General features: G+C 51.1%; 1 protein-coding gene across 2 annotated transcripts in view; it reads left to right on the forward strand.

The window, feature by feature from the left end:
• CAMK2A (calcium/calmodulin dependent protein kinase II alpha) overlaps nt 1–16137 on the forward strand; it is a 71241-nt gene that overhangs the window by 27042 nt on the left and 28062 nt on the right. For both annotated transcript variants that reach the window (XM_074960300.1, XM_074960301.1), the window contains exons 3-6: nt 4441–4500; nt 12349–12403; nt 14071–14136; nt 15827–15899. In XM_074960300.1, the coding sequence (XP_074816401.1) occupies nt 4441–4500; nt 12349–12403; nt 14071–14136; nt 15827–15899 (254 nt within the window). The remainder of the gene's footprint in view (nt 1–4440; nt 4501–12348; nt 12404–14070; nt 14137–15826; nt 15900–16137) is intronic.

Raw genomic sequence — 16137 nt, forward strand, 5'->3', positions numbered from 1 at the left:
TAATGGTATCTAGCTCTTCTATGGTGTTTTTCATCAGTAAATCTGAAAGCACTTTACAAAGGAGGTCAGTATCATATTATCCCCATTTTACAGATGGGGAAACTGAGGCACAGAGCAGTGACATGACTTGGCCAAGGCCACCCAGCAGAGACAGGAACAGAACCCAGCTCTCCTGTGCCCAGTCCCGTGCTCTATCCAATCCCTTTTCCTTTATTCCTGCCTCACTCCCCGCTACCTCCCCATCCCAAAGTACAAACACAGGATCAAACACTGAGTGAGAAAGTGCCTGAGCTGTCCCAGCACATTCATCTTCTGCTGGGAGTGTGCGGGAATCCAAGAGGTGAAATCTGTCTCACTAGTACAGTGTGCACGGTGAGAGGCTGCCTGGACCCGAGGAAGAATTTGTGTTGTAGCTGGAGGATGTGCTGGGGAAAGACGGAATTGAGTGTGACCCATGCGCTACTCCCATCAGTGCTGTTGACCTGCTGTTCGGGCATTACAAGGCAGTGAGAGCACAGACTTTGAGAAGTGAAGCTCATGTCACCTGCCAGCTGGAGGAGAGGAACCGAGCCCCCCTCTGTGCAGCCCTGTGATTGGAGGTGACTCTCGCTCTTCGCAGCCTTTGACTTTCGCTGTGACGGGTGGAACTGTACCCTCCTGTGAGTTAGCCCGGGGCCTCCATCCTGCTAGGGGAATGCCCCCAGGGCTGCTCCGCTCATGCATGCAGCTTTCTCAGTACTCCTCGGCACGTGCAGCAGGCCTGGAGCTGAGCAGCTCACGGCAGGGAAAGCAGCTGTGCTTGGTGAATTGCCTTTGGCTGGGAGGAGCCCTCTGGTGTGCTAGGGCTTGTTGTGTTCTGCAGGGCTTTGCCGCTCCTTTCTTCCTTAAACAAATAAAGGGAGGTGGGAATATTACTGGGGCCCACTGCAGGCCACGTGTCAGAGCAAATTGTGTCCTGTCTGCTTCTTATACCATGCCCGTGATTATGTTATCTGAGCAAAGTGGCATCCCTGCCCAGTCCTTGGCTTTTGCAATGTTCTCCATGTAGCCCATCGCAGGCCCTCTCTTGCCACGTGTGCCAGGGGAAGTGCTGGCTACTTCCTCCGTGACATGGCGTGGCAGACACCCTCAATGAGTGATGCCTGATAACGGAGAGCCCAGGTGGACAGAGGGAAGAGGAACTAGCTCAGACTGACCCAAACAATAACAGTGTGAACTTCTCTGGCCTGTGTTGTACAGGAGATCAGACAAGGATGACTGTAATGTTTCCCTTTGGCCTTAAAAATCTATGAATCTATGAAAAGCCAGTGGGAATGTGCTTCTCAGGGCAATTCACTGGCTGTGCTGAAAAAGACCATGAAAAAGTTTGCTGTGGCTCTGGACTGTACATTCAAAAGTATCCCAGGGAGTGGTATGGATTGTCTCTGTACAGGCCTTCTGTGACTGCACCTGGAATGCTCTGTTCTGCTCTATTCTGTGTAGATTTTTATATTGTGCATATCACCAGAGTATATGAGCCCATTCCTGCAGTGCGTTAAGTGATGTGACTATGCATTACTGTCTGGCCACCACATAATTGGAAAGAAGTTGATGAAATGGAGAGATTTTAGGAGTTCGGTAACTCAGCCAGAGGTTACGGGTCTATTACAGGAGTGGGTGGGCAAGGTTCTGTGGCCTACAACATGCAGGAGGTCAAACTAAATGATCGTGATGGACCCTTCTGGCCTTGAAGTCTTTGAGTCTAAGAGTTGAGAGATAAGCAACAAGTACAGGGGGCCTATCGGGGAGGAATTCTGAGCGAAGACTCCGAGAACTAAACTTGTATAGTTTAGTAAAGCAATGGCTAAAGGGGAGACATATAATAGTCTACAAATATTGGAAGGGTATAAACACCAGGAGCGGAGAGGAATTGGTGAGGATCTTGCATGGGAGTCTGACAGGCAGGATTCACTGAAACTCAAAAGTTAAACTCCAGGGGGTGAACCAGGATGGATCATAGCAATAGTCATGGCTGAGGTTTGCCCAGCTCTAATAATAACCCTGTTTCTTCTTGCTGCTGCTTAGTGCCTGATACCATGAAATACATTCACAAATGGTTGCTGTGGGAACGTGTCTCTTCCCAGGAAGTCCATTTCATGGACTGAGAAGGCAGTAAAATGCAGAGGAACAAACACAAAATCACTTCAGAACATCCCAGAACGGAACGCAGGAGCCATTTGGATCTGGTTCCCTGTACTGGATTTCAAAGAACTGCAAAGTTCAGGGATGACTGTGAGGCCAGGAATTCCTGAACCAGGTATATTTGAAGTGGTGTTGAGAAAGGAAGAGAAGTTGGGAAAGGGAAGCCGTATGCAGCAGCCTGGGTGGAATGAGATGCTCGCTGAACACAGGGTAACCTTACGGGGTGAGATGTTCTCGCGGTGGTTCATGTGTGTCTATGTTAGTGCCTGAGTCATGCTCCTCAACAGTGTTACTGCAGAGCACTATCAGGGCCGAAGGACGCTAGAGGAGAATTAGATTGCAGTTTGTGTCAACATGCACGTGTTGGAGAGAGATTGAAAGAGATGTTGGAGAGATAGGGAGAGGCTGGTCCTGTGCTCACAAGCACACAGCAATAAATGGTCTGCTGGAGCTTAAGAATCTGATGTTATGGCACCTCTGGTGCAGTGTGAGACTGTTGTCCCTGATCTTCTTGTCACATCAAAACACACTCTGTCAGCTAGGGATGGGAGAATGCAGGCTGCCTAATTCTGTACATCTTGCATTCCAAAATTCCACCTTATGAGGTTTGTGTTTTTCCTGAGTGAGAGAGAGAGACACACACGCACGCACGCACCAGGGGTTATAGGAGAGAAGAAGAAACAAATCCAGTGAAAAGAGGAGCAGAGAATGGGCAGGACAAAAAAACAAACAAAAAAGAGAGGCTGAAAAAAGAGAGAGGCAGATTGTCTGTCATTTCCCATTATAAGAGCCCATTTCCTGTTGCTTTGTAACTTTGCCAAATTCTAATCATTAGCGCTGACATTTTTGATGGTGTGTGTCTGCCTTAGGCTGATCTTTGGGGGTGGGGGCTTCGTGGAAATGGTTCAGCCATTTTCAAGAACTAGTTTAAGGGAAAATACATCGCGTTGCCCATATTAAAAAGTTCTTACAGCCGTTTAGGTGAAAAGCACTAGCGTCTCCATGCTGTGGAGAGAGGGCTTGAGATTGGGCAGAGAGGTCACCCTGATATCAAGAATGTGCCTTTTGCTGTTATCAAGGGGGAAACTGGCCAAATCGGAACAAGTTATAAACTGTTGCAAAATCTCAGATTGCACATGCTCAGTAGAGACTTGTTAGAGCTTCGCAGCTAAATTCTCTGAAGATTCTATCTGCCCTGAGCACGCTCCATCCCCACCCAGCTCCTACCTGCTGACCGGACTGCCAGCCTCACAGAGCTACCAAGGATGCACCAGCCTGGGGCTGCAGGACCAAAGCAGGACTTTCCCTGCAATTGCTCCTCCGGGCTGCTGCAGGCTGCTGTGGTGCTGGGCTCCAGAACTGAGAGCAGAGAGTCTCACCTATGCTGGCACCCAGGCAGTGAGGAGGGGAAGGAGGAGGCAGCCTGATTCAAATGCAGGGGGGACAAGAGCTGGATGGGGAGGGAGGCGGGGTCTGGGAGTTGGGTGGGGGCTGGGATGGTCTCAGCAAGGAGACTGGGACTGGAAGCCAGGGTGGGAAATGGCGTGGGGGGGGGACTCGGAGCCAGTCTTGGGGATGGGGTGGGACTTAGATCAGATGAGAAGCTGGGACTGAGACTGGTGAGGATACCGGAACTGGGAATGGGGTGAATGCAAAACTGAGATCTGTTGGGGAGCCTGGAATGGGGACGACTGGGGCTGGCTGGGGAAGGAGAGAGGGACGAGGAACCTGAGGACCTGGGCGGAGACGGGTAACCATGATGGGTGGACAAGGAGCTCAGTGTGTGAGACTGGGATTAGCTAGGAAAGGAAACTGGGATGAGAAGCCATGAGGAGAGACTGGGGCAAGGAGCCTGGGGCAGAGACAGGCTGGTGGGGACAGAGGCAGAAGGCTGTCCATGAGGAGGCATGGTAGGCCCTGTATCTCATTTAAAAGTGATACAGGGTCTTGTGAGGTTAGCCTGGGGGTGTGCTCCTCAAGGATATCCTGGCTGAAATATACATATGTCAGATCCTCTTGGTGTTGAAGAATATCCTCAACCCTGTTCCTAAAGGGTAAAAGTGACTGGTTCCCCCCAACAGCCTCCTAGAATGCCGCTGGGGTCCCCTGCATGGGCAGCATCAAGTCCCACCAGGAGCCTTTGTATTTTCTAGAGCCTGAGAGGAAGTGGAGGGGAGTTTGGCCATAGCCATGTTTCCTGATGAAGGGAACCTGCATGGCCTTTCCCTCAACCTTGACTTGTGACTTGTTTCTTTCCAGATCACCAGAAGCTGGAGCGAGAAGCTCGGATCTGCCGTCTTCTGAAGCATCCAAACATAGGTAGGGTCTTTCTCCATGCTGGGGACATGTGTGTGTGGGGAGCGGGAGCCCCTCTGCATTCCTTTCCTTCCACCCTGCACCCACCTCCACTTCCCATTGAGAGAGGCTGGACAAGCTGAGGCCTCTGTCGGTATTGAAAGGCGTACCTGAGGGGCAGAAGCCTGTTCTCCTCCCACTCATGCTGTGCCGGTCAGGAATGGCTCCCCCGAGGTCGGTGCAACTGGAGTAGGAGACCTTTGTAAGTGACAAGAGAACAAGTTGCCAAGGGCCTTAATTCCCAGAGGCCAGCAGTCGCTCCCTATGGGACATGAACGTTCAGTGGCTGGCTCGGTGGGGTGACTTCCTCCAATGAGGTCTAAGGGTGTGATCAAAGTCCACTGAAATCAACGGACAGCTTCCCATTGACTTTGGATCAGACCCTGTGCATAGCACTTGGCCACATAAGGAGAAGCAGGAGCATGCCATTAAGTGGGCAGTGCTTCCATTTTTACCCCTCCCCACCTCCCACTGCCCAGGTGCTCCTTTCCTCAGGGCTCTCCAAAGGGAGAGCAGATCCCATCAGGGACCAGCGAAGGGGGGGGGGGGCTGTGGAGGCGGGTGACATGAAACAGGGGGTGGGGGCTTTCCCATCAAACGTCCATCTGATGGTAGCCTCCTTCAGAAAAGCTGTTCCAGGAAAACTCCTGAGCCTCTGGGAAAGACAGAAATAGGCCAGGAGAAGAGAGAGAGAGAGGGGAAAAAAACCCAGCCCCAAGCCCTGCCAGTGATGCTGATTCAATCTGTCGCTCTCCCCATTCTCGCAGAGCCCGAGCTGATGCTGGCTGTGCCAGAGGAAGATCCCCACTCAGCGGGGAATGTGGTGAGCAAGGCCTGTGGCTCTCAGGGCGGGAGCTAGGGAAAGCCTTCCCTCCCACGGGGACTCTGCCCCCAGGCAGGAGCGTCGGTGGGTTTTTGCACCATGTTGAAAAGGAAATGGCTTGCGACGCCGGGAGCAGGCGCTCCGCAACGGGTATCCCCCCCAGAGCGGCCCACCGTGCTGAGATGGAGCCAGCTTCCTTCCGAACTGGGGCTTCCCCCGCGTGTCTAGCTACTGCCTGGCTTTCCCTGTCCGGGCCGAGGTGAAGTCGGCCGCTGTCCGGGCGGGGAGGGCCGCTGGAACAAGCCACGCACTGAGGCGTTGGCCACAGAATGCGGAGCGCTGCAAGCCGTGGCCGGTCTGGGTTCGCGCGCTCACCTGTCCTCCCCCTCCCCAGTGCCTCCCAAGGCACCTGTCTGGCAAATCACATCGTCATGCAGTGCCCACCGCAGTTCTGTGGCACACCACGGTGAGGGGGAGACAGTAAGTGGCCGCAGAAAGTCAGTCCCGTGGGTGAGCCCACGCTGACCAGATTCCATCTGCCCTGCGCTGTCTGCTCTGCCTGGAACTGCCCCCCCCTCGCCCCCCCCCCCCCCCATGCACACACACACGGTGCCTGCTTCATAAATATTTCAGCTCATAAAGAGCCTGTCAGCTTCAATCTGTCTCAGGCAAATAGCCAGTGCAGCAGCGTCAGGTCATCTCTGCATCAGCTCGAGTCACAGACCACGCTGGACCAAGCTGTTGCCGTGACAACAGAGGCATTTGCTTCCCCTCATTCCAGCTGGAACAACGCTCCTGGGCAAAGGGAAGGCAAACGGGAGAGGGATGAGAAGGGGCGTCAGCCAAGCAGTGCGAGAATCTGGGGGGCAGAGCAGAGAGAGGGAGGGAGGGAAAGGTGATGGCCGTCGCAGCAATGCTGCCGATTTCCCTGGCATTTCGCTCCTTAACAACTAATCTTTGCCACCCTGGCATCTCCCAAGCGACACAGCCTCCAAATCTCTCCCAGGCTCTCTGGGGCTAGAAATGAGAGAGAGCGCAGCCCCCAGAGGTGGAGGGTGCTGTGCTTTTCCCTGCTCAAAGAAAGGAGTATCGTATGGGAAACCACACAAGAAAGAACAAAAGTAAAGTCTGCCGGCAAGAGCGCGGTGAACTGTCTGCTCCCTGCATGGAGCTTGCAGGACACACAGGCTGCTCTCTCCACTTCCAGGAAAGATGAAAGGTGCAGGACAGAGAAGACAAAGCCATCACAGTTATTACATAGCTGGACTCAGCACATAATGGAACAGATCAGGGCTCCTGCGTGTAAGTAGTTAGAACAGGTGATTGCCACTAGATTCGCTTCCCAGCTTTAGTCACAGAGCAAGTGACCTGTGCTTCTTCATGCCTCCTCACTCCTGACCTGTACAATGGGGATGACAATATCTGCCTCCCTCCCAGGGATGCTGGGAGGCTGGATTCATTAGAGTACTTTGAGGTCCTCCAGTGGCAAGCGCCCGAGGCGTGCAAAGTGTCATTCACGCAATTAATCTGGGGGCGGGGACAAAGTCGGGTTGCCAACTTTGGTTGGATGAATCTCTGAAGATTTCATCACACGACATAATCTTTAATTAAAAATTAATCTTTAATTCCTGGAGACCCCAGGACAATCCTGGAGGGTTGGCAACCCTAGGACAAAGAGAGCATTTTCCTGGCCCCTTTGAACAGGACAGACCACAGAGGAAGGGAAGTCTCCCCTTGCCAAAGGTTTGCTACTCTGTCCTGGGCACAGCTAGCCGGCATTCTGTGCTGAGCACCTACCTTCTGAAAACTAAAATGACCCCATGGGCATTTGTAAGAAGATGGCCAGGCAGGTATAAGTTCATACAGGAAACACAGCATTTCTCCTGCTAACAGATGCAGATTCCCTTATCTCCACAAGCCACTGCCCGGCAGGGGGCATTAGTTATGGCAGGCCCGTGAGTCCTCATCTCTGGCCAGTCATCATCTTCATCTTCTCCTCCTCCTCCTCCTCCTCTTCTCTAGTTCAGATCCACGCCCCGTTAGCAGGGGGGGAAAGTTCTGTCAAAAGCTGCCCTGAGACCAGGCATCCCTAGCAGCCCACCCCAACACCTGCAGGCTGCCCACTGCTCAGCGGGGGAGGGGGAGCACCTGCAGGCATGTCGTTTGCTGATGTCAGGGCACGGGAACCTTCCTGTAACAGGCTCCACGTGCAGGGATCAGCCCAGTCACGGGAGTAAGAAACAGTCCAAGTCAGAGCACATGGTGCACTCCCCAGTGGACAGCAACAGAACTCCGGGAAGCTTCCTCCGATGGGAAACACGAGTGCCCATCATGGCAGCAGGTGACTGTTGCAAAGTGGCAAGGATGGCAAGCAAGCGAAAGGGGGAAGGGTGCAAGAGGGGGCTGGTCTCTCCTTCCCCTCTTGCCAGCACCCCATAGCACAGATAATCAGTAACTGGATGGGCCAATCAGTTGAATCAGCCTCTCAACAGCATAAGCTCGAGCGGCGTAGAGCTGCTGTGCCATACACTCTCTGGGCCAGGCCCCACTCCCACTGAAGTGAATGGGAGTTTTAGCATTAGCTTCACAGGTCTTCCAGGCCCCCTGCATTTTGAGGGCAGTGTATGCTGCAGATTGGTCTTCACAAGTCTTGCCTCCTTTTTATTCACCACTCATCCTTGGTGTGCACTCCTGACGCGCACCGCTGGCCTTGGTGCAGGATGCGCTGGGCTGGAAAGGGTTAACAGAGCAAGATGCTAATGAAACCAATCTGGTTGCTATTTATACCCACAAGGCACTTCTCTCCCCGCCCCTCGCACCCCCACTGTTCACTGCTGCCTGGAAACTTGGGAGCACAGCTTCCCCTGACTGCAGCACAAACAGGCTAATTACCCACCGATGATCTGGAATGAACTAGAATGCTGCCGACTGGAATTAAAGAGGAGAAAGAAGAATCAATGCCATCAGGAATGCAAGGAAAGCCAGTCTGCAGTGGAGCCCAGATTCCTGGCAGAAGCCAGAGCCATGGGCTGCGGGACACTACTACCTCTCCAGGAGCGATGCACCGCAGGAGGGACTGGGGCGTTTCCACTGGGTTGGACTATCCCCTCCTGTTTTAATTAGAGATGGATCCAAAGGTCCAACGTTTGAAGCTGTTTAGGTCTAGCATGTTGCTTTGGCCCATTCTAGAGATGGGAACCAGCTGCATGACATGGATCCAGATCTCAGCTTCCCTACTGCTCAGGGGAGTCCAGATTTGAGGATTTTATCTGACCCATCTCTAATTCTGGTAGATGTTGGAGCTCCTTCGTAAATAACAGGTCAGATCCTCCCGTACCCCTGAATAATTCTAACAGTCGTTAGTCCTCAGGGGCCACACCCATAACGTGTAATTCTTTTGGATCCCACAGGAAGAGAGAGAGGCGGAAAATCCTTCTTGATGAGATGTGGGCCCCTTAGCAGGGTTCTTATTCATTCCCTGTGGCAACTTCTCACTGACATCATCCCCCATGGACACGGCAGACTCTGCAGTTACTGGTGGTGGTCAATATCCAGGCACATAAAGCATTCCCAGGTGGCGAGCTATACCAGTTCGAACCATTGTGGCTAGGGGTGGCCGAGACTAGGATGGAGGCTTGAAGGAGGCTGTGGTATGTAGGTGGGCATGGGAGGCTTTAAGCCTTCATGACCCCCAGCATGGCTGCTGAACATCCCTGAGGGCAAAGCTTTGTGCAGTACTTCCGTAACCAAACCCACAGATTTGGAGCAGTTCGGAGTGGCCTGGGCCTAGGTTTGAGTGACACTGGGTGAATTTCTGGTTTGGGATGGAATCCTGGAGGAACCTGGGGGTTTCACGTGGCAGTGACCCCCACGCTGAGCAAACCAGGGCAGTGTCAGTTGAATTTCACTTTCAGGTTTTGAATTCATTCAGTTCTGAGGCCCTGTGTGAAACTCCAGGCCTCTGTTGCCGTCCAGCCCTCCGGCTGTACAGATTCCTTGGCATGGCTCCTGTCACTGACTGTTTCCCCAAGACATGCGTCGAGGATCCTCACAGGAATCGGATACCTTCTTCATGGAACAGGAGGGGATCATAGAATCATAGGACTGGCTGGGATCTTGAGAGGTCATCTAGTCCAGTCCCCTGCACTCATGGCAGAACTAAGTATTATCTAGACCATCCCTGACAGGTGTTTGTCTAACCTGCTCATAAAAATCTCCAGTGATGGAGTTTCCATAACCTCCCTAAGCAATTTATTCCAGTGCTTAACCAACCTGACAGTTAGGAAGTTTTTCCTAATGTCAAACCTAAACTGCCCTTGCTGCAATTTAAGCCCATTGCTTCTTGTCCTATCCTCAGAGGCTAAGGAGAACATTTTTTCTCTCTCCTCCTCGTAACAACCTTTTATGTACTTGATGTTTCTCTCTTGACCCACATGGCCATCACAGGAAGACAGAAAAGTCGTAACTGAGCGTGAGAATAACTGGATGACTGCAGGTCTCTGAGCATCGGAGGATGAGTATATAAACCAGCAATGTGAAAGGGGGAAATACTAATAAATTAGACTAACAGCCACAGCTCAAATCAGCTCCACAAAAGGGACTGAGAACAAAGACCCACTCAGGCATGACAAGCCTTTTCCTTTCTCTTCATAATTATTAATGAAAATACAACAATAAACCTCCTGGAGGACTCTGCCTCGCAGCGAGACATCAGCATTGGTGGGTCATTGTCTTCCTGGGCAGTGATGATAGTGGTGACTCAAGTCGTCCCTTTGAGAGGAGACTGAAGGTGAAAGGATGTCGAAGCAGGTGACAGCCTTCTTCTGAACACAGGCAAAAAACGACAAAGAGAACAAGTAGGTAGTGGCTTCTGAATTGCAGCTCTGTGCAATGAGCATCTAAAGAACTGGACTAATAAATACATGACTGCAGGCAAAGCAAACCCAGTCGCTGTTCCAAGAACCCCCTGACTGTTCTCCATCGGAGGTCTTGGAAGTGGCTCTCTACATGCCTTGGGGCACAGGATGGTGTGAGCACTAGTGATGTGACTGTTCATTGGGGATGTCACCTGACTGCCCAAATTGGAGGGTGTCCATTGGGGAGCATGGTCTTGGTGGGTTTGATGACTATGACTGTATACATCTGCACTGGGGCACAAGGTCATTGGAGGAGCTGAGTTGTCTGAGCACTGGTCATGGGAACATGTGCTTTCTTAACTCTAGCAATTCCTTCCTAGCCTTTCTTTATATTGTTTCCATTACAAAATGGTGCTTAAATCCCCTTTTGCTCCAAATTCTACACCCTCCAATGCATGCTCCCCATTCCCAGCAGGACCCTGGTTCACAAGCTGCAATCACCATCAGTTGTTGGATCTGCCTGCTGAGCTTTTCTTCACGTTGGTGTATTGGGGGTGATATTAACAACTGAGCATTTTACTGAATCTGGAAAATAACACTAGGAATGCAAAGAATCTGCATTCAAAATCAGAGCTGGATATCGCCTTAGGGCGTATTATCTCCCACTATCCCATTAGACCGAGGACAGTAAACATAAAGTATGAAGAAAATTTCCATATGGGCCGAGGCCAAATTAGCTGTGATCAAAGTGCGAGTAGCTAAAACTCCACTCAATTTTAACAAGAAATGGGATTTTAAAAAACCCACATTTTTGTATAATTTTTTTCTTTTTACCCCCAGTTTCTAAAGATCATTTTCAAAAGTATTGAGACTTACCTGATCGTACTGAGACCAGGTGACAGACACACAGGCAGAAAGGGTTAAACGTATTGTATGTACAGTCTAAATGTCACTAGAATAAGGTGTAGGGTCCTGGGACATAGGGGACTGTGAATCAAAACAACCAGGGCCAAATTACGCTCGTATTTTCACTGGTGCAACTGTATTGGGGTTGCTTCTAATTCTATCTATCTATCTAATCGCCTTATTTCTGTGCCATCTCCATCAACGTAGTATTGGAATGCCAAACTTTGTAACTGAGAGCAGAATTGACCCTCAAGACTCTGAATTAAGGAAGAGGTGAGCCGTTTCTTGACTGCATTCAGTCTGACTAGAGTTCTGCACAGAACAATATTACAAAACAGAGCTTAATTTATAATGCAAGAGGTGCCGGGGCTCAGCCCTGACAAGCCCTGGCACAAATTAAGCACTGCTACAAAAGCATTGTGTCCCTACACACCCTGACTCGTGTGTAGCACTTGGAATGGATTCCTCAGGAACAGCCACTAGCCCAGAGCCCAAGCTCCTGGAAGCAGACGGGAGAGGCTATTCTTTGGACATTACAACAGGGTGCTGCTCTTTCCATTCCAGGTCTCTGGTCAAAGAACAGTACTGGTGAGGAGAGGGGGGATGTTTAATAAGAAAGGGTTCCCATGGCTGCTCCTAGACAACCCCACCATATGGTCCACCTGGGCCCCCCAGGAGAAAGGGAAGTCACAGAGGAAAAACATTATATTCCCAGCAGCAGAGAAACCCTGTCTGCAAGAATGCTGCCTTGGCAGGGCTCTCTTTGCAGTCCAGCATTCCTCTTGATTAAACCACCCTAATCCTGGGAATTAGAGAAGCGTGTGTGAGTGCGTGTGTGGCTGAAATACTGCTCGATGCCCGAGATAACCAAGCAGCTGCACAGGGCCTTAACCAAGGATGAGCACTATGTGCTGTCCACAGACAGCTCCTTGCTTTGCAAATGACCCTGAACCTGTGCACCTCCTGGGGCTGGGAGAATCACTGTTGTGTGAGGGACACTGGTAAGGCTGTGAGAGCACCGCTTAGCTGTTGCAATAGTGAGCAGCATGAGGCAGTGGAAGGCTGTCAGAGGAAAACGCTCCGGGTTATGGGGCTCCCCTGCTGTTCCTCTGCCATCCCCTGGGGAGCTCTTGCTGCTAAAGGGAAACGGGAGCATACGGGAATGAGAGAAGTCTGTGAGTATGAAGGACGTTGTGGTTGATAACTGTCCTTTTGTCTCCACGGCAGTGAGGCTTCATGACAGCATCTCCGAGGAGGGCCACCACTACCTGATATTTGACCTGTAAGTAATGGTGATCGTTGCGTTTCATCCTCCGCCCCAAGGGCCAGGTTATTCCGCCACCATGCAAAGCCATCGCGCCCCTGACTCCTGCCCAGGAGGGACCTCTCTGCGGGGCCTGAAGCCACTGCCACGGAGAGGGGAAGGCACAGAGTAACGGGGCAGGCTGGAGAGGCCCTTTTGCGCCTGCTTCCAGCTGTAGTCGAATTAGCTCTGTGTCCTATGCAGATCAGCCCTTCAGGCTTCTCAGAGCAACAATTAGCATATTTAATGCAGCCTCCCTAGAGGTCCAGATGCTACCGCTGCTCCCTGCTTGTGTCAGTGACCCTACCTTGTGCGGCAGCTTTGGTTCCTTCCCCTTGAAGACAGAGGAGCTTTGCATCCAAGTAATCGCTAAGAAGCTCTACTTTGCGTGGTGCATCCCCCCCACCCCTTGCCCTCCTCTCCCCTGCCTGGTTGCTCTTGGCTGTTCCCCTCCCTTGCAGTCCAGGGAAGGACTGGAACTCTGATGGGTTTGCTGGAAGCAGGGGGCGGGTCCTTTCCAGAGCATGCGGAAAGTGCAGAGCGTAATTTAATGAGAGCTGGAAGGGTATAAAGATCTGGGCCTGTCCGGAAGCGTGTGTGAATGCACAGATTTTAGGGCCAGGTGGGACCATTGTGATCATCTGATCTGATCTCTTCCCAAAGACCCCCTTCACTCTCTGATCCTTCTGGGGTGGGGGACAGGATGGCTCAGAGGCCAGCCCTTTCCCGCTCCGAATCAGCAGATCCGAGACAGCCCGTCTGATGGTTGCTTGGTGGCCTCCTCTGAGAAAGGAACTGGTGAGCTCTGTCCAGCTCCGCCAGACTGCTGGGCTCTCGCTGGCCGTTCCAGGTGCCTGGCTGAGAGCTGCGTTGCAATGGGAAACGAACCTCCCTCCCACCCTTGCAGACGGCTTGAAAGGACGTAACATCAGGCAAAGAGAGCCCTGGTCTTTGGGAACCCGTTAGCCCTTCAAGGATGGAATGTGCTGCCAGGTTTAAGTGGTGTTATGCTGAAATCGCTGGAACTTCAGGACATCCTGCTATGTACAGGAGCACAGCAGATGCATGTGGGTTAGATGAGTCTAGTACTTTTGGTGGCATGGAACTGGTTCAATTTCCCAGCACGCTCTCCTCCAGTCACAGGATCCATTTCTTGGATACTGCTCTCCCCCCATAGGTGGGAAGAAAGCACTGATCAGCTGGGAGAAATGAATTAGCGGCAGCCATTCCTCCATCTTTCTCTCCCCAGTCCCTCCAAGCTCAAACATATCAGCACAGGTTTCAGAGCAGCAGCCGTGTTAGTCTGTATTTGCAAAAAGAAAAGGAGGACTTGTGGCACCTTAGAGACTAGCACACCGGCTCCTGAACCCAGGATCCACCCTTGGGACAGGGGTTAAAATGGGAATTCAGTTCTCTTGTTGCCTGGAAAAAAAATTACCAGGTGCCTAAGGCCTGTCACCTACCAGTTCCATGCACCCCTTCATCCCCAGCCACACTCGCCCCGGCTCACTCTCTGCTGAGCTGCTTGTCCAGTTGTGTTTCGATTCTTTCCAGGGGCCAGATTGCCAGCTGGTATACATCCGCGCAGCTCAGTGGCATGTAGAGCTTCCCGAGCTGACATTCTCCTTTGTCTGTTTCATTCACAGTGTCACGGGTGGGGAGCTGTTCGAGGACATTGTGGCCAGAGAATACTACAGTGAAGCAGATGCCAGGTGAGGATGGAAACATATCAAATATGATCCTGCAAGGCTTGGCAGCTGTATCCAGACAGGCAAGGGAAGGGCAGAGATGCCCAGCCCTCACCAAGAGCTTGAAGTCTGTCCTCAGCCAAGGACTCCTGTATTTATTTTATTTACAGTATCAGAACATCAGTTTCCTCCACACTGTATACTGATTTTATAGCAGCGCTCCGAGATCTGCTGCTCTTGCTTTTCCACGCGATGTGACACTGCAAGTGGCTTATTCTAGCCAACTCATTTTCCATGCCAAGGATTCTGTGTGTAACCACACTGCCGATTCTCCAAAGTCAAACCCGGGCCGCTGTAAGTGAATACAGAGAGGCACTCCCCTTGCCCCAGATTATAATGCAGTTAGTGTCCGACCTACCTGCCTGACTGGTAGCCGCTGGACTGCCCCGCTCCTCAGTCACCAATGTGTGGGATAGGAGAGGCCAGTAGCATGCTGGCATCCCAGTCAAGGAGGTCTGGGTGCCAGTACGTTGTGGAGTCCTAGGAAGATATGGTAGAGATAATTAAATTCTTGACATTTACCAGTTGCAATAGTTATTTTTATGTATTTAAAGGTGTATTGATGGCATTCATCACTGGTGTATCGGAGCACCTTGCAAATATTAATGAATTAAACCTCAGAGCAGCCCTGAGAGGAAGGGAAACATTAGCTTCATTTTACTCAGGCATGGAAAGATGAGGTGACTTGCTCAAGGCCCCACAGGAAGTCTGTGGTAGATCTTTGAATAGAACCCATGTCTCCGGTGCCGTTAACCACCAAACAATCCTTCCTCTCTTTACCGGTGTCTAACCCATCCCAAACACTGGGAATAATACTGAGCTTCAGGTAAACATAGCCATGCAGTAAACTTCCGATTCAAGGCTCCTGCATGAAAACATTCTCTTTATTTCCTTGTTTGGAATGAGCTTTTTATTGAGTGTTCTGCGTGCACTGAATACGCTTATAACCAATCCACCTATTAATACCCTGCAAAAAATGTAAATCAAGACCTTTCGTTTTGCAGACAAATGCTTTGTGATCAAAGTTATAATCCCCTCTTGGCACCTGGAATTCTTTTTCTTTCTTTCTCATGCATACAACAGAGTGTGCGTGATTTAATGAGCTGTATATAACAAATGGATCTGATGAGACCTACAAGCATAAGTCAGGACTAGGGAAATGGGGCTGGAATTACCATAAGCTTTATGTCTTATGAGTTCTTCTGCTCTGCTTGATGTTATCGCACAAACTCAGGCTGGCGTCCTGATTTCACCAACTGCCATTATCAAGTTCTCCATGCAGCCGCTCACGTTGTTTCTATGGGAATTGTTTGGATTGTTTTAGCTCATTACCTCTGACAACCATGAGAGTTCCTAAGGTAACCTGTGTGCTCCTTTTGTGTTGTTCACTGTCTGGCTGAATGATTCAATGACCCCCAACTGGGAGTTTTATTGGCAATCAGGTTTTGATTGTTCTACCTTTCTCCATGCAGCACTTACCTGGGACTCTGTAGAGCGAGATTCCTAGCCATGCTGTATGGCTGCAAGTGGGAAAAGGGATGTGGAGTGTGGGAAGTGATGAAAAGAGATAAAAGTGAAGGGAAACTCCTAAGGAAGCCCTATCTCTGCCGCTCTCCCAGAGCACAGATGTGACTTGTATGATTTCTCTCTCCAGCCACTGCATTCAGCAGATCCTGGAAGCTGTCCTGCATTGCCACCAGATGGGTGTGGTGCACCGGGACCTAAAGGTAAGAGCTGTGGTGAGACTCCCTACACGTATACATGTAATGGCCAGTGCTTCCAGGATATAACATCATAAAGAGAGAGATGGCCCTAGAACCCTTGTGCTGTAACCTTCTCTGCGGAGGTCTGGTGCCCCTGTAACATTGTGAGAAGAATGACTTGTGGGAGCTACCAAAAGCCAAGGATACAAAGCAAAGTCAGGCCTTCAGGAGGCATCACTGACTTCATGACTTTCAAGGGTGA

The sequence above is a fragment of the Natator depressus genome, chromosome 8 (assembly GCF_965152275.1).
Source record: "Natator depressus isolate rNatDep1 chromosome 8, rNatDep2.hap1, whole genome shotgun sequence".
In the NCBI taxonomy this organism is placed as follows: Eukaryota; Metazoa; Chordata; order Testudines; family Cheloniidae; genus Natator; species Natator depressus.